The sequence below is a fragment of the Cnephaeus nilssonii genome (assembly GCF_951640355.1).
Source record: "Cnephaeus nilssonii genome assembly, chromosome: 3".
Taxonomy (NCBI): Eukaryota; Metazoa; Chordata; class Mammalia; order Chiroptera; family Vespertilionidae; genus Cnephaeus; species Cnephaeus nilssonii.
The window spans coordinates 102,632,215-102,650,683 of record NC_137074.1 but is presented as its reverse complement, the minus strand read 5'-3'; the positions used below and the strand labels follow the sequence as shown (position 1 = coordinate 102,650,683).

The 18,469-nt window shown below is 44.0% G+C and overlaps 1 protein-coding gene across 1 annotated transcript in view; it reads right to left on the bottom strand.

Moving 5' to 3' along the window:
- ERICH6 (glutamate rich 6) overlaps positions 1–18,469 on the bottom strand; it is a gene marked incomplete at both ends in the record, with an annotated part of 80,192 nt that overhangs the window by 45,270 nt on the left and 16,453 nt on the right. Inside the window, 6 exons of the mRNA XM_079766345.1 lie at positions 7,569–7,639; positions 8,070–8,227; positions 9,193–9,303; positions 11,877–11,993; positions 12,089–12,144; positions 12,487–12,549. Coding sequence (XP_079622471.1) covers positions 7,569–7,639; positions 8,070–8,227; positions 9,193–9,303; positions 11,877–11,993; positions 12,089–12,144; positions 12,487–12,549 — 576 coding nt within the window. The remainder of the gene's footprint in view (positions 1–7,568; positions 7,640–8,069; positions 8,228–9,192; positions 9,304–11,876; positions 11,994–12,088; positions 12,145–12,486; positions 12,550–18,469) is intronic.

Sequence of the window (18,469 nt, the reverse complement as noted above, 5' to 3'; positions counted from 1 at the left end):
CACAAGCTCCCAAATGCTCTGAACTCCAGAGACCCACTGAAGCAAGTCTTGCCCCATAAGGGTGTCTCCAGCACAGAAGTTCCCCCATCGTAGACACAGCTGATCCTCACAAACAATTGGCCTGGAGGTCAATTCCTCTCAGTAATACCAACAACAATCAAGGCTTAACTACAACAAGACTGTGCACACAGCCCACAAAGGGGTGCACCAAGAGTGTCCACCTCAGGTAACTGGGGAGGCTGAGCCACTGGGCCCTATAGGACACCTAGCACACAAAGCCACTCTATCAACTCAGGGAAGCAGCCAAAATGCAGAGACAAAGAAACAGGTCACAAATGAAAGAAATGGAGGAAAGTAAATTACTGGATATAGAGTTCAAAACCACGGTTATAAGGTTACTTAAGAATTTTCTAGAAAAGGCCGATAAATTTAGTGAGACCCTCGAGAATATGAAAAAGGACCAACTAGAAATTAAGTATACACTGACTGAAATAAAAAATAATATACAGAGATCCAACAGCACACTAGAGGATCCCAAGAATCAAGTCAAAGATTTGAAATACAAAAAAGCAAAAAACACCCAACTGGAAAAGCAAAAAGAAAAAAGAATCCAAAAATATGAAGATAGTGTAAGCAGCCTCTGGGACAACTGCAGGGTTGGAAGAGACTGGACAAAAATCGTACACCTATCGATGAGGACAATGGGGGGGTAGGGAATGGGGGGGGGTAGGGAATGGGGTGGGGTGGGAACTTGGTGGAGGGGAGCTATGGGAGGAAAAAAGAGGAACAACTCTAATAATCCTGTCCAATAAAAGAGTAATATGCAAAAAAAGAAAAAGAAAACAAAACAATCCAAAATATGGTACACAGTGAAAGCAGTCCTGAGAGGGAAGTTCATAGCATTATAGGCCTACCTAAAAAAAAAAAAAAAAACAAAAAAAAAAACAACAACAAGAAATACTGGTAATAAATTATATAACTCTACAACTTAAAGAATTAGAAAGAGAGCAAGAAGAAGAGCCCAGAGTGAGCAGAAGGAGTGGAAATAAATGACATAGAGACCAAAACAAACAAACAAACAAACAAACACCCCCCCCCCCCCCCGCCACACACACACAATATAAAAGATCAATGAAACCAAGAGCTGGTTCTTTGAAACTATAAACAAGATTGATGAACCTCTAGCAAGGCTCACCAAGAACCTCTAGCAAGGCTCACCAACAAAGAGAGAGGACCCAAATAAATAAAATCAGAAATGACAGAGGCAAAATAACAACAGACCCCACCAAAATTCAGAGGATTGTAAAAACAAAAACAAAAACAAAAAACAAAAATACTATGAACAATTCTATTCCAACAAACTGGTCAATCTAGAAGAAATGGACATATTCCTAGAAAAATATGACCTTCCAAAACTCAATCAGGAAAAATAAAATAATCTGAATAGGCTGATAACTATGGAGGAAATTGAGGAAGTCATCAAAAATAGTTCAGCAAACAAAAGCCCTGGGCCAAATGGCTTCACAGGGAAGTTTTACGAAACATTCAAAGAACTAAAACCTATCCTCCTCAGACTATTTTAAAAAATTCAAGAGTAAAACATACTTCCAAACTCCTTCTATGAAGCCAGAATTACCCTAATTCCAAAACCAGATAAAGACACCACAATAAAGAGAACTGCAGGCCAATAGCCTTGATGAGCATAGATGCTAAAATCCTCAACAAAATTCTAGCAAATCAGATCCAGCATTACATTAGAAAGATTATACACCATGACCAAGTGGGATTTATACCAGGGATGCAAGGCTGGTACAATATCTGCAAATCAATAAACATGATACATCACATAAACAAATTGAGAGATAAAAATCACAAAATCATATCAATTGATGCAGAAAAGGCATTTCACACAATCCAATACCCTTTGTGATAAAAACTCTCAGCAAAGTTTGAATAGAAGGATCATACCTCAACATAATAAAAGCCTTATATGACCAACCTACAGCAAACATCATACTCAATGGGCAAAAACTAAAACCATTTCCCCTAAGAACAGGAACAAGACAGGGATGTGCACTCTCACCACTCCTGTTTGACATAGTACAGGAAGTATTAGCCAGCCATTGCAATTAGACAAGAAGAAGAAATAAAAGGCACCCATATTGGAAAAGAAGTAGTAAAACTGTCATTACTTGACAAATGCTAATTGTCATAATATTATGCAAATGACATAATATTATACATAAAAAACCTCAAAGACTCCATAAAAAACCCCCACAACTACTAGATTTAATACATGAATTTGGCACTGTAGCAGGATACAAAATTAACACCCAGAAATCTATGGCTTTTTTATACACCAATAATGAACCCATGGAAAGAGAAACAAGCAAAGAAAGAATCCCATTTACTGTTGCAACAAAAAAATTAAGATACCTGGGAATACACGTAACTAAGGAGGTAAAAGACCTGTATTCAGAAAACTTCAGGACACTGAAAAAAGATATAAAGGAAGACATAAACAAATGGAAGAATATACCTTATTCATGGATTGGTAAAATCAACATCATTAAAATGTCCATACTACTCAAAGTAATCTATAGATTTAATGCAATCTCTATTTAAATACCAATGGCATATTTCACAGACCTAGAATGAACTCTACAAAAACTCAGATGGAATGAAAAAAGACCCCGAATAGTTGCAGCAATCCTGAGAAAGAACATAGTTGGCATGATCACAATACCAGATATCAAGGTGTATTACAAAGCCACTGTTCTCAAAACTGCTTGGTACTGGCACAAGAACAGACATATAGACCAATGAAACCAAACACAGAACCCAGAAATTCACCGAAGCCATTATGCTTAATTAATATTTGACAAAGGAGGCAAAAACAAACAATGGAGTCAAGACAGTCTCTTCAACAAATGGTGTTGGGAAAATTGGACAGATACATGCAAAAAAATGAAATCAGACCACCAACTAACATCATACACTAAAATAAACTCAAAATGGATAAAGACTTAAACGTAAGATGGGAAACCATAAAAATATTAGAAGACTCAATAGGCAGCAAAATATCAGACATATGTCGTAGCAATATCTTTACCGATACAGCTCCTAGGGCAATGGAGACTAAGGGGAAAATAAACAAATGGGACCACATCAAAATAAAAAACTTCTGCACAGCAAAAGAAACCATCAACAAAACAACAAGAAAGCCCACTGCATGGCAGAACATATTTGTCAATGTTATCTCTGATAAGGGCCTAGTCTCCAAAATTTATAGGGAACTCATACATCTTAACAAAAGGAAGATAAACAATCCAATAAAAAAAATGGGCAAAGGACTTAGACCCTTTTCAAAAGTGGACGGACAGAAGGCCAAGAGACATATAAAAACACTAGAGGCCCAGTGCACAAAATTCATGCACGGGGGCGGGGGTGTCCCTCAGCCCAGCCTGCACCCTCTCCAATCTGGGACCCCTCGAGGGATGTCCGACTGCCCTAAATGGGCAGTCGGACATCCATCTCACAATCCAGGACTGCTGGCTCCCAACTGCTCCCTGCCTGTCTTCCTAATTGCCTCTAACCGCTTCTGCCTACCAGCCTGATCACCCCTTAACCACTCCCATGCCAGCCTGATTGATGTCTAACTGCTCCCCTGCCAGCCTGTTTGCCCCCAACTTCCCTCCTCTGCCGGCCTGGTCACCCCTAACTGCCCTCCCCTGCAGACTTGATCGCCCCCAACTGCCCTCCCCTGCTGGCCTGATCACCCACAACTGCCCTCCCTTGCAGGCCTGGTCCCTCCCAACTGCCCTCCCCTGCTAGCCATCTTGTGGTGGCCATCTTGTGTCCACATGGGGGCAGCCATCTTTGATCACATGGGGGCAGCCATCTTGTGTGTTGGAGTGATGGTCAATCTGCATATTACTCTTTTATTAGATAGGATAGAGGCCTGGTGCACAGGTGGGGGCCAGCTGGTTTGCCCTGAAGGGTGTCCCAGATCAGGGTGGGGGTTCCCTTGGGGCGTGGGGCAGCCTGGGTGAGGGGCCTGTGGTGGTTTGCAGGCCGACCATGCCCCCCAGCGATCCAAGCGGAGGCCCTGGTATCTGGGGTTTATTTATCTTCTACAATTGAAACTTTGTAGCCTGGAGCAGAGCCAAGCCTTCTGCTTGCTCTGTGGCAGGAGCCATTTCTGTTGGGATTAATGTATCTTCTATAATTGAAACTTTGTAGCATTGAGTGGAGGCCTAGGCCAGCAAGGGCAGGCGGAAAGCTTGGCTTCCTCCATCACCGGGGAAACCCAAGCCTCCCTCCTGCTCTCTGTGGCTGCAGCCATCTTGGTTGGGTTAATTTACATACTCACCCCTGATTGGCTGGTGGGCGTGGCTGGTGGTTGTGGCTTGTGGGTGTAGCAGAGTGATGGTTAATTTGCATATTACTATTTTATTAGATGGGATGCTCAAAGTCACTAATCATCCCTGAGATGCAAATCAAAATGACAATGAAATACTATCTCACACCTGTCAGAATGGTTATCATCAACAAATTGACAAAAGACAAGTGCTGGTGAGGATGTGGAGAAAAAGGATCCCTTGTGCACTGCTAGTGGGAATGATGCAGACTGGCGCAGCCACTGTGGACAACAGTATGGTGTTTCCTCAAAAAATTAAAAATGGTATTCCCAACTGACCCAGTAATCCCACTTGTAGGAATATATCCCAAGAAACTAGAAACACCAATTGGAAAGGACATATGCACCGGTTCATAGCAGCACAATTTACCATAGCTAAGATTTGGAAACAGCCTAAGTGCCCATCAGCAGAAGAGTGGATTAGAAAACTGTGGTACATCTACACAATGGAATACTATGCTGCTGTAAAACAGAAGGAACTCCTACCATTTGTAACAGCATGGATGATCCTGGAGAGCATTATGCTAAGCAAAATAATTCAGTCAGAGAAAGATCAATATCACATGATCTCACTTATTAGTGGATTATAATGAACAACATAAACTGATGAACAAAAACAGATCCAGAGACAGAGAAGCATTGATCAGATGCTCAAACCTCAGAGGGAAGGTAGGGGAGGGTGGCGGTAAGGGGAAGAGATCAACCAAAGGATTTGTATGCATGCATATAAGCGTAACTAATGGACACAGACACTAGTGGGGGTGTGAGGGCATGAACGGGGGTGGGATGGGGGGCAATAGAGGGATAAGGACTCATATGTAATACCTTAATCAATAAAGAAAAAAAGTATTGAATTGTACATTTAAAACGGGTGAATTTTATGTATATAACTTATACCTCAAACACATCCTATCTGATAAAGAGGGAATATGCTAATTGACCATCATACCCTCACAAAGATGGTGGTGCCCACAGCCAATAAAGAGGGAATATGCTAATTGACTGTCATGCCCTCACAAGATGGTCGCACCCAGTCCCCTCAGCCCCACCTCATCCAGCCTCAGTTCCCCAGTCCCCTCAGGCCTGCCTCATCCAGCCAGAGTTCCCCCAACCCCCTCAGCCCCGCCCATCCAGCCTCAGTTCCCCAGTCCCCTCAGGCCTGCCTCATCCAGTTAGTTCCCCCAATCCCCTCAGCCCCGCCCATCCAGTCTCAGTTCCCCAGTCCCCTCAGCCCCACAGGGGAAGGCAATTGGGGGCAATTGGGCCAGCAGGGGAGGTCAGTTGGGGACGACCATGCTGGCAGGGGAGCAGTTAGGTGTCAATCAGGCTAGCAGGGGAGTGGTTAAGGGGTGATCAGGCTGGCCGGCAGAGGGTTTAGGGGCAATCAGGCAGGCAGGCAGGCAGGCGAGTGGTTAGGAGCCAGAAGTCCCAGATTGTGAGAGGGATGTCTGACTGCTGGTTTAGAATCAGGCCTAAACCAGCAGTCGGACATTCCCTGAGTGGTACCAGATTGGAGAGGGTGCAGTCTGGGCTGAGGGACACCCTTGCCCCCCATGCACAAATTTCGTGCACTGGGCCTCTAGTGTGTAATATAATGTTGAATATTTCAGTTATGAAAGTCTTTGTATTAGAAAAAAATAGATGATTCCATTTAGTAAACATTGTCTTTCTGTATTTGAAAGCCAAAATAAATAAATAAATAAATAAATAAATAAATAAATAAACAAACAAACAAACAAATGAATAAATAAATAAATACAGTTGTACATCTACACAATGTAATACTACACTGCTATAAAAAAGAAAAAACTCTTACCATTCACAACAGCATGGATGGACATGGAGAGCATTATGCTAAGTGAAATAAGCCAGTCGAAGAAAGATAAATATCACATGACCTCATTCATTTGTGGAATATAATAAACAACATAAACTGATGAACAAAAATAGATCCAGAGACAGAGAAGCATCAAACAGTCCATCAAACTTCAGAGGAAGGCGGGGGTTGGTGTTTTTGTATTAAGAGATCAACCAAAGGACTTGTGTGCATGCATATAAGCATAAGCAATGGGCACAGACACTAGAGGGGTGAGGGCATGTGATGGGGGGGTGGGGGTGGGAGTGGCCGGGGAAAGATCAATAAGGGAAGTAAAATAAATAAATAAATAAATAAATAAATAAATAAATAAATAAATAAAACAGAAAAATGTTTATTTTCATTAAGTGCAATTTTCTGGCCTTAGACCTAGTAGAAAACAGTTGAATATCAAGAACTTTGTACTAGAGATTTAGTTCAAAAAACAAAAATATATTGTCTCTAAGTATCTTCTCCACAGTGCTGAGTGGTAGAGGAGGAGCCTGATGCTAAGAAAGATTAAGTAATTTACCCCAAAGCAGACAGCCTCTAAGTAGAAAAGCAAGGATATAAATTCAGAGCTTGTGATTCTAACATCAGTGCTCCTTTAACAGTCCCAGCTCTTTAACTATATTGGCCAGGTGACTTGTGGAACCTATCAAGAAAGAAATCTGATTTATTTTTGACCGATTTACCATACCCCAGCTGGAAAACAAAATGGAATATGTGCTTAATAAAACAAAAGACACTGAACCCAAAAGCTCTTTGCAGTTATCTGTAACATGCTCTATACTACCATAGATGTTGCTAATTCATTTCAATCAATAACAACTAGATGAAGACTAAAAACTTCAAAAGCCAGATGACTTGAAACATCAGCTTTTCTGATCCATTTTGACTAATGCATCGACTGGAATGAAAACTTTAAATAGTGTTTTTTAAATATGCCAGTTTTGCCCTGGACGGTTTGGCTCAGTGGATAGAGTATCAGCCTGTGGACTTAAGGGTCCCCGGTTAGATTTTGTTTAAGGGCACATACCTTAGTTGCAGGCTCAATCCCTGGCCCTGGTCAGGACACATGCAGGAGGCAAACCAATTAATGTGTCTCACATCAATGTTTCTCTCTCTCTGTCTCTCCCCTTCCTTTCCACTATCTCTAAAAAAAAATCAATGGAAAAATATTCTCTGGTGAGGATTAATAAAATAAAATAAAATGCCAGTTTTAGCTCTTGGTCAAACATATGAGCTTTCTGATGTACAATTGATCTATAACATGAGCATCGATGAACTCACCTTCTTCAGAGAAACTAGTATGTTCATTTGTTTTTATTTCCCAATGTTTGGCTATTTGTTGCTCCTGTTTTCTACAAAAAAAAATAAATAAATCCATAAATCTAATGTTTCAAGCTGTAAAAAGTATATGACAAATTGTAACTGTTGCAATGTCATCCCTTGTACTTTTTATCTGTTATTACTTGTGAGTCTAGTTATTTAATCAAAGCACATGGATCTCCATTTTGTTTAGTGGACAAATTTCTCCAAAATAGGAATTCTGAATTGTCCTGAGAATCTGGGTAAGTTTCTATTTTAAATCAGTGAGTTCACTGAGTTTCTGGGAGCTCCTGAATCTCATAACATCCACCAGGTTTTGTAATAGGTTTGCTTTGACCAATTTTATCTCTTCACTGGTTATATATCTTCAAAAATTATGTATTTTGAAAAACCAGGTTCGTTTTACAAAGAGCTTATCTGAGTGCACTTATCTGAGTCCCAATACCCAAAGCTCCATGTTACCTCCGCAGGGCCTTTTCCTTTGCTCTGAGTCGCTCCATCTCAGTGCCGTGGGCTGCGTGAGGGTCGATACAGATGAATTCCTCTTTAGAGCTTTGGATTTTTCGTTTTTCCTCACAGATGTAATCAACCAGATTTTGGAAAGAACTACAACAGATGGGCTAAAAACAAAGAGGTCATTTTCTTCTCTTTAGTTCTGGGTGAAGGTAATTAGAGGGGGTAAAAACCAAAAATGGCTAATGGGGTTTGAATAATAATCTATAATAACAGTTTTTGGTAAAAAAATTTATTGAGATAGAATTCATATACCATACAATTGACCCATTTAACGTGTGCAATTCAATGGTTTTTAGTGTATCCAGAGTTGTGTAACCATCACAACCATCAATTTTAGGACATGAAACCTGTATCCATTGACACTCACTCCCTATCCTCTTCTCCGCTCAGCCCCTGGCAACCACTAATCTATTTTCTGTCTCTATTATTGCCTGTTCTGTACACTTCATATACATGGAATCATACAATATGCGTTACTTTGTGTATGGCTTCTTTCAATGAGCATAATGTTTTCAAGGTTCATCTATGTTGTAGTATGTATTAGTACTTCAATTCTTATGACTAAATAATATTTGATTTTATGAATATACCACATTTATTTGCCCATTCATCAGTTGAAGGGCATTGGATTATTTTCACCTTTTGGCTGTTATAAATCATGCTGCTGTGAACATTTGTGTGCCAGTTTTTGTGTGGACATGTATTGTAAATTTTCTTGGGTATGTACCTAGGAATGGATTTGTATGTTATATGGTAATTGTATGTGTAACTTTTTGAGGAACTACCCAACTTTTTCCCAACACAGCTGTACCATTTTATATTCCCCTTCAATAGCATATGAGGGTTCCAGCTTCTCTACATCCTTGCCAACACTTGTTATTGTCTGTCATTTTATTAATACCATCCTAGTGGGTGTGGAATGGTATCCCATTGTGTTTATGATTTGTGTTTCCCCGACTGCTAACACATAATTTTAAAGAATGGCAATGCAAGGAGAAAATACTACATATATTTTAAAATGGTATTTAAAATAACACTATTTCCTCAGTGAATCTGCTTTAGAACTTACATGTTTTATTAGTTCAGAGCTACTGTCAGAAGAAATGTCCATAGCAGAAAGGAATGTTCTCAGATCACTCCCACAAAATTCACACGTCAGCAATATCTCTTCCTCTTCTCCCTTGAGAGAGGGGGGAAAATGAAGACCTGCCCACAAGCAGCAGCGGGAGCCAGGGCTCTGGGCAGGCCAGTGAGTGCCCGTTAGGACAGCAGGAGTACAGAGATGTACAGACCTACTTGAGAGCTCCTGCCAGACACCCTGAAGTCTCCCAGAAATAGTTGGCGGGAAACTTTCAAGAGCCTGAGATTCTATACTAGAAGGTACCAAGCCAGCAAGGTCTATATATTCCAGAATGAGACATCACTTCTGTTAATGAGTTGGTGAGGACTGAGGATGCTGAGGTGGTGCTGAGGGCCTCTCTCGGGTGCAGTTCACCAGAGTACAGCTGAGCCCATCAGGAGCTGTGTTGGGCCTTTGAATGGCTCCTTAGTGTAAGAACAAAGTTTCAGAAATGACTGTTGACATCAGAGTCTCTTGTTGGGGAGGGGGATATACAGTGTGTAAGTAGATGCAAGAGACAGGAGATAACATATATCAAATTGTAGGCAAATGGTCTAAGATTTTGAATGCCATAAACTCCTTCAAGAAGTGCCAGGTAAAAAAAGTCTTGACATTACTTATGCAGGTCACCATTCATAATGATCACCATTCTAAATTAGAGTCCTTTCTCAAGGAGAAGCCCAGATTGGGGCTCTGAATTCTCTGGTCTGGGCTATGAAGGTAATTCCTGAGGGGGAAGGAGAGAGCAGGGGAAGCAAGAAGAAGATCTGGAGTTAGGAGTTCAGGTGGCTCCGTGAGGGGTTGATACATTATGGCATGTTGGTGATCTGAGGTCATGATGGCAAGCAGGCTAGCCTCAGCACAGGTCTCAGGAAAAGACAAAGATTATGGCTCACAGGTCATGAATGCCACAAGGGCATCTGTATTTGCCATAGGAACCATTCTCTGGGATTGGCAAGATGGCCATCATGGGTCCAAAGTGTAACTGAGGTGGCCAGTACAGTCAGGGATTCACCATCCTGGAGTTCTGTTCAATACCTTTAGCCATTAAAATGACACAATAATGTAGCTGAAAGCAGAGGACTTAGTGGGTGAGTGGAATGGTAAAGCCTTGTAATAGAGAAACGGTGGAGTAAATCCAGGATGGCTACCAGATGATGGAGCAGGGCAGAAGGAGAGCTTAACAATGCCAGGACATCTGAAACCTGTTCCATTCAAGGGTCTTGGTATCCCTTTACCTGGGGTGAAGCAAGGTGGAGATGATTCAAAAGACCATGAGTGGGATTGTAATCTGCATTTGAAGAGGATATGACTGGAGGGGAAAGTGGGAAAGCCAGTTGCTCTGCTCCCGGACTAGAGGACCTGGAAGGTCTGTCCGAAGAGCAGGAGGAGCCATCCCTGCCCAGGTGCCAGTGCAGGGACAGGTCCCTGGAAGAAAGGACCTTGCTAATGTTCAGGGGCATCTCTAGGTGTCAGGGGAAGAGAGCTTGAGAAACTTCCCTGGATATGAGCCTTTGTGGTTCAGAAGGAGGAAGGTGTTATGTTTGAATAAAGAATTTCAACTTGTAGGGTCTATAGGGTGACTAACCCTGGGCTAAATATAAACAGTAAATGTTGGTTGACATTAAATGACATGATATAGTCAACGTGTTGCCCCTCACCAGAATCGCACAGTTCAATGTGCTGCACAAATCAGCAATGAACACCACCTCAGAGCATCCACAGATTTCCCACCAAGTCCTTCAATGCACTGGCCACAGGCCGTCTCACATGATTGGTGTCTTGTTTTCAGGGAATAAGCCTGCGCCTTAGTGCATCCAGGAGAAGTAATCAAAGGGGTTGCCATGTGGGGGCTGTGCAGCTCTCTCCACATGCCCATAACACCCAAGTTTGGGAATAATCATTCCACCAGGCAGGCTCTCACCACTCACGTGAAGCGGGTGCTGGGCCATCCTGTTGGAATTACTAAGATGACCTTTTCCTTGCCCACCAAGCACAGGCAGTGGTCACTTAACATGATCCAATATGGCACATCTACATCTTATCTATGTTCCCAGGCATTATGGCCACTCCTACAGGTTGAATTGTGTCCCCGCAAAAGACACTGAAGTCGCAACTCCTGGAACCTGTGAATGTGGCCTTATCTAGAAATGGGGTCTTTGCAGATGTCATCAAGTTTAGATGAGGTCATTAGGGTGGGCCCTAATCCAACATGGCTAGTGTCCTTGGAGAAGAGAAACACTTGGACCCAGACCCCCAAACCTCCAGGGCAACTAAGACAGAAACTGAAGTGAGGGCGCTGCCAGCCAAGCATAAGAACTGACAACCATAACCAGGAGCCTGGAAGAGGCAAGAAAGGCTACTCTCCTGCGTGCGGCACTTACTGCCTTTGGACTTCTCACCTTCAGAACTGGGAGACAACACGTGTTCGTCATTTTAAGGCACCTAGTCTGTGGCCCTTTTTGGCAGCAACCCTAGGAAACTACCATAGCTATCCTATGTCCAAATGCTATTTCAAGTAAATGGGCTCTTTGCCTATGTTTTTTAAAAGTATGTTCACTGTCTTTTGTGCAAATCATCATGTGCCTTTTCACTTCATTTATTAGAGTAAAAAAAGAAAAAATGAAAATCACCTTGAAGTCCGTGCCTAGAGTGGAATGCTCCTGTTTGAATGCCAGAAAGGATGGTGGCCCGACACTGGGTAATGTTCTCAGAGAAGGCTCAAACAATGTTATAAAGTCTTCCTCAAACTAAATTTTAAAGAGAGACACAGAAAGAGAAAATGAAGGTGAATGATCGATTTACCATGAGCATGATTTACTAGTTGGACTGAAATATTTCTTACCTCCAACTCACATAAAATATTTAGTTTTAGCTCTTCTGGATTAATTACCCATTTTTCTGAAGAGAAAAGGATAGATTTAGAAGGAAAGTTTAAAGTCTTTGTGCACTGTATCCCATTTTCTCTAGTTTGGAGATCCTAGCCCATCACCCCGCCCCCCCCCCCCCCACACACACATGCACACACACATGCACTCATACACACACACATGCAAATGCACACACCCCCCTATACACACACACCATTTAAATGCCCTGAAACCCTCCCTTTCCACCACCTTATTGCATATATTATTACGGGGAGGGTTTTTCTAAAGGGCATGAGAACCATCCAAGTTAAGTAGGTTCCCTAATAGCAGTTTGCCTTTGCCACACAGGGAATGATGCCAAACTTCCATTCACCTCTTAACATAGCAGCTATACTTTCAGGTTCAGTTTCCTTCTTTTTGGTGCGTGTTTTCTTCCCTGTCAAAAGAATATATATTTGTCATTAATCCTGAAAAAATAGGAAAGAAGTTTAATATAAAAGAAAACATGAGTCCAGCCGGTGTGGGTCAGTGGTTGAGCATTTACCTATGAACCAGGAGGTCACAGTTCAATTCCCAGTCAGGCCATATGCCCAGGTTGCGGGCTCAGTACCCGGTTGGGGCATGCGGGAAGCAGCAGATCGATGATTCTCTCTCATCATTGATGTTTCTATCTCTCTCTCTCTTTCTCCCTGAAGTCAATCTATATATATAAAAGCCTAAGCAACTGTTACAACCAGACGATAGCTATGATGCACCCTGACCACCAGGGGGCAGACACTCAACGCAGGAGTGCGCTCTCACAGCCAACCTCCCACGGTCAGCCAACCTCCCACAGTCCCTCCTCCCAGCTGGCTGGCCTCCATCGGCCCCAATAGGAACTGGGCAAGATGGCACCAATAGGCCCCAACTGCCAGCCAGACTGAGGAACCCCACCCGTGCATGAATTCGTGCACTGGGCCTCTAGTAATATATAATATATAATATATAATATATAATATATAATATATAATATATAATATATAATGTATAATGTATAATATATAATATATAATATATAATATATAATATATAATATATAATATGCAAATTGACCGAACAACTGAATAAGAGAACAACTGTCTGGACGACCTTCCAGAAGACCACACTATGACATGCACTGGCGCCAGGCCAGCCAAGGCACGTGTGATGTGATTGGTCGGGTGGCCCTGGCATCGTCCCACAATTGCCCTGCAGAGGGGAATCTCCTTCTGTGAGGTGATTGATGGGGGGCTCCGCGATCAATCATCCTAAAGAGGGAGGCCCAAGCCACTGGTCAGTGGGGAGATCGATGGGGGTGGGGGCTCTGTGATCACCCCAAAGAGGGAGGCCCAGGCCACCTTCTGTGCGGCAATCGATCGTGGAGCCCTGGCCAGGTAGGCAGGGCCTCCCTCTGTAAAGCCATTGATTGTGGAGCCCCACGATTGATTACCCTGCAGAGGGAGGCCCAGACCACCTGGCTGGAGGTGCTGTGGTAGGTGGGTGGGACCTCCCTCTGCGGGGTAATCGATCTTGGGGCCCCATGATCGATTACCCCACAGAGGGAGGCCCAGGCCAGCCAAGTGATCACATCCCATACCTGTCACCTGCAGAGGGAGGTGACAGGTGGCAGGGTGTGTGTGGCAGTGCCGCACAGATGGCAAGCAGTGGCAGCAACAGGGGCAGGGCCAGCTGCCAGCAGCGGGGGGAAGGAAAGCTCCGATAGGCCCTGATCGCTGGCCAGGCCTAGGGACTCTATCCAAGGGGTCCCAAATTGTGAGAGGGCGCAGGGTGGGCCGAGGGACAACCCCACCCCTTCGTGCATGAATTTCGTGCACTGGGCCTCTAGTCCTATCTAATAAAAGAGTAGTATGCAAATTAACCATCACTCCGTGACAAAATGGCGACGCCCATAGCCACAAGATGGCAGCGCCCAGTCCTCTCAGCCCCGCCGGAGTCCCCCAGTCTCAGGGAGGGCTGCCGCTGAGAGCCTGCAGAGTAAGCGGCCTGGCGGAATGCTGCCCAGAGGCCCTCCTGACCCTTTATAAAAAACAAAAACAAATTCACTCCCCACGGCATGATCCCCTCCCAGAGGCGGCAGCCTGGGGTCTCAGCCTGGGAGGGGTGCACACCCCCACAGCAGGATCCCCTGCCAGCGGAGGCAGCCTGGGCTGGGGTCTCAGCCTGGCAGGGGCGCACACCCCCACAGTGTGATCCCCTGCCAGCGGCGGCAGCCTGGGGTCTCAACCACTGAATCACACCAGCCAGGCAGATATGGAGGAATCTTAAATTATTTTTTAAAATATATTTTATTGATTTTTTACAGAGAGGAAGGGAAAGGGATAGAGAGCTAGAAACATCTATGAGAGAGAAACATCGATCAGCTGCCTCCTGCACACTCCCCACTGGGTATGTGCCCCCAACCAAGGTACATGCCATTGACCAGAATTGAACCTGCGACCCTTCAGTCTACAGGCCAATGCTCCATCCACCTAGCCAAACCAGTTAGGGCTGTCCAATATGTTAAAGAAAAAACCCTATCCAATAAAGAGGGAATATGTAGGGGAGGGCAGTTGGGGACGATCGGGCTGACAGGGGAGCAGTTAGGTGTCAATCAGGCTGGCAGGGGAGTGGTTAGGAGGTGATCAGGATGGCAGGCAGAAGCGGTTAGGGGCAATCAGGCAGGCAGGTGAGCAGTTGGGAGCCAGCAGTCCTGGATTGTGAAAGGGATGTCCCTGTGGATCGGGCCTAAACAGGCAGTCGGACATCCCCTGAGGGGTCCCAGATTGGAGAGGGTGCAGGTTGGGCTGAGGGACACCCCCCCAGTGCACGAATTACATGCACCAGGCCTCTAGTATATATATATAAAAGCCTAAGCGACCAAACAACCAAACAACCGAACCACCAGTCGAGTGGTTGCCATGACGCACACTGACCACCAGGGGGCAGATGCTCAACACAGGAGCTGCCCCCTGGTGGTCAGTGCAGTCCCACAGCCAACCTCCCATGCCCCCTCCCCCCCAGCTGGCCAACCTCCTGCACCATGATCAGCCCCAATAGCCAGCTGAATTTGTGCACTGGGCCTCTAGTATATATATGTATATATATAAGCATAATATGCTAATGAGACTGGACAGCTGAACAACCTTCCGGACATCCTTCTGGACGAAGCCACGGTGGCAGGTGCTGAGGCAGAGGCAGTTAGGGGCAATCAGGCAGGCAGGCGAGCAGTTAAAGGTGATCAGGCAGGCAGGTGAGTGGTTAGGGGCGATCAGGCAGGCAGGAAAGTGATTAGGGGTGATCAGGCAGGCTGGCGAGTGGTTAGGGGCAATCAGGCAGGCAGGCAGAAGGGTTAGGGACAATCAGGCAGGCAGGCAGAGTGGTTAGGGGTGATCAGGCAGGCAGGAAGGCGAGCAGTTAGGAGCCAGTGGTCCCAGATTACAAGAGGGATGTCCGTGGGATCGGGCCTAAACTGGCAGTTGGACATCCCCTGAGGTGTGCTGGATTGCAAGAGGTTTCAGGTTGGGCTGAGGGACCCCCCTATGCATAAATTTCGTGCACCAGGCCTCATATATATATTTCTTTGAAAAATATATATCCTTATTGTGTTTGCCTTTTTTTTTTTTTTTTGGCTTTTTTCTAAATAACATTTTTTTAAATTGATTTTTTAGAGAGAAAGGGAGAGAGAGAGATAGAAACATCAATGATGAGAGAGAAACATCATCAATTGGCTGCCTCCTGCACACCCGCTACTGGGGATCAAGCCCACGACCCAGGTATATGCCTTGACCGAAAGAGATTCAGTGGCCTTTTGGTTCCCCATGGATGCTAAACCACTGAGCCATACCCAGCCAGGCTAAATAACATTTTATCAGCAATAAGGAACAAAGAGAGAAAATCCACCACTCCAATGAGCCTCATTTTTATAAATGTATCTGCCCCAGATTTTCCAAAATGGCAGTGGAGTAAATGGAAGCTACACTGACACTCTCTCAGGACCAAACTGGAAATACAACTAAAATACAGACGAACCACCCAGAAAAATCAACTGAGCACTAGCTGGAGAGAATTCAGATAACCAAGGATGGAAAGTGGAGACCGCTTAAAGACTGGTAGGAAGTGCAGAGGCATGAAAGGGCTGGCCGGGCTCCCACACACAGCAGCTGAAGTCCCAGAGGGATAGCTCAGCCAGGGGAGGGGGGAGGTTCTAACTGAGAACTCTGGGTTCTAAACCCCAAGTTGGCTCCCCAGCCCAAAGCACCAAAACTGAGAAAGGAGCTCACATAACATCTGGCTGTGAAAAGCAGCAGGGTTGCTGTCTGCCAGGGAGAGATGGCTGGAAATGCAGGCACCCTCTTAAAGGGCCAATGCAAAATTTTTTGTGCAGCCACTCACCTTGGTTTCCAACAGAGGGAGGGCAGAGTGGACTGGAGCTGTATGAGGAGAGTCCAAGGGTGAGGGCTCTGGGTTTGGAGCTTGGAGGGCAGCCACCCTGGATTCCTGTGCTGAGTCACTCCTTCACATAGTAGAGGACATCTTTCTCCCACGTACATTTGCTATTCAGGCGGTTTTTGCTTGGGGGAAGGCAGTTGCTCCACCCTATTGGAAGACCTCTTCCCCCACCCTGTGGTCGACAGCCTGAGGCTAATCAAGGGTGAAAACAATAAGACTGCCGGTTGAGGAGAATCTCTGGAGGCTTTGAGTCTTTGCCTTATCTTCTGGGCCCAGGGCTAGGAAAAGCAGACCTTAGTGCACATCTTGGTCCTTTCCAAAGGTACCCTGCCTCAGCAAAGGGAGCCACAAGCTGTGGATTGCTGGTAGCTCCAAACAGGGTACTCAGAGCCAGTTACAAACAGTGTCTGAAATTGTCCTGCACTAGAGATTGGGAGTTATAGCAGATCTACCTAATATACAAACACAAATCCAAACAGTTAGCCAAAATGGGGAGATAAAAAAACAACCCCCAAATGAAAGAACAAGAGGATTCTCCAGAAGAAGAGATAAATGAAATGGAGATAAGAAATTATACGAGACATAGAGTAATGACATAATGATGGTAAAGATGCTCAAAAGCATGAGAAAAGATGTAGTAACTATAAAGAATGACATAGCACTAATAAAGAACACAGTGGAAGGAATACACAGCAGATTAGGAGAAGCAAAGTATCAGATCAGTGAATTAGAAGACAGAGTAGAAATAAAAATCACTCAATCAGAGAACCAAAAAGAAAAAAAAAACACAATTAAAAAACAGAAGGACAGTTTAAGGGAGCTGTGGGACAACACGAAACATAACAATATTTGCATAATAGGTGTGCCAGAAGGGGAGGAAAGAGAGCAATGGATAGAGAACATGTTTGTAGAAATAATGGTAGAAAACTTCGCTAACCTGGTGAAGGTTACACAAGTTCAGGAGGCACAGAGAATCCCAAGCAAGAACCCAAGCAGTCCCATGCCAAGACACATCTTAATTAAAATGCCAAAAATTAAAGCCAAAGAGAGAACCTTAAAAGCAGCAAGAGAAGAGCAATTTGTTAACTACAAAGGGAGCTCCCATAAGGCTGTCAGCTGATTTCTCATCAGAAACTCTACAGGCCAGAAGGGAATGGCATGAAGTACTCAAGGTAATGAAAAGCAAGAATCTGAAGCTAAGATTACTATGTCCAGCAAGGCTATCATTCAAAATAGATTCTGAAACAAAGAGCTTCCCAGACCCCCCAAAAAAAGGCTAAAGGAATTTACCGCCACCAAACCAACACTGCAAAAAATGCTAAAGGGACTGCTGTAAGGAGAAGAAGACTATATATAGAGATAAACCTAGGAATAAAGAATTAAAATGAAAATAAATAAGTTCCTATCAATAATAACCTTACATGTAAATAGTTTAAATGTTCCAATCAAAAGACATAGGGTAGCTGAATGGATAAAAAACATGGCACAATTATATGCTGTCTACAAGAGACCTACCTCAGATAAAAGACTCACACAGGATGAGAGTGAAGGAATAGAAAGTATTTTCCATGCAAATTGAAACAAAAAGAAAAACTGGGGTAGCAGTACTCATATCTGACAAAATAGACTTCACAATGAAGGCTATTACAATAGAGAATAATGGTCACTACATAATACTAAAGGGATTGATCCAACAAGAGGATATAACCTTGGTAAACATACTAGTACATGCAGCCAATATAGGAGCACTTAGATATATAGAAAAATTTTTAGAGGATTTCAAGGGAGAGATCGACAGCAATACAGTCATAGTAGGGGACTTTAACACCCCTCTGACTTCACTGGATAGACCTTCCAGACAAAAAGTTAAGGAAACAGTGACTCTAAAG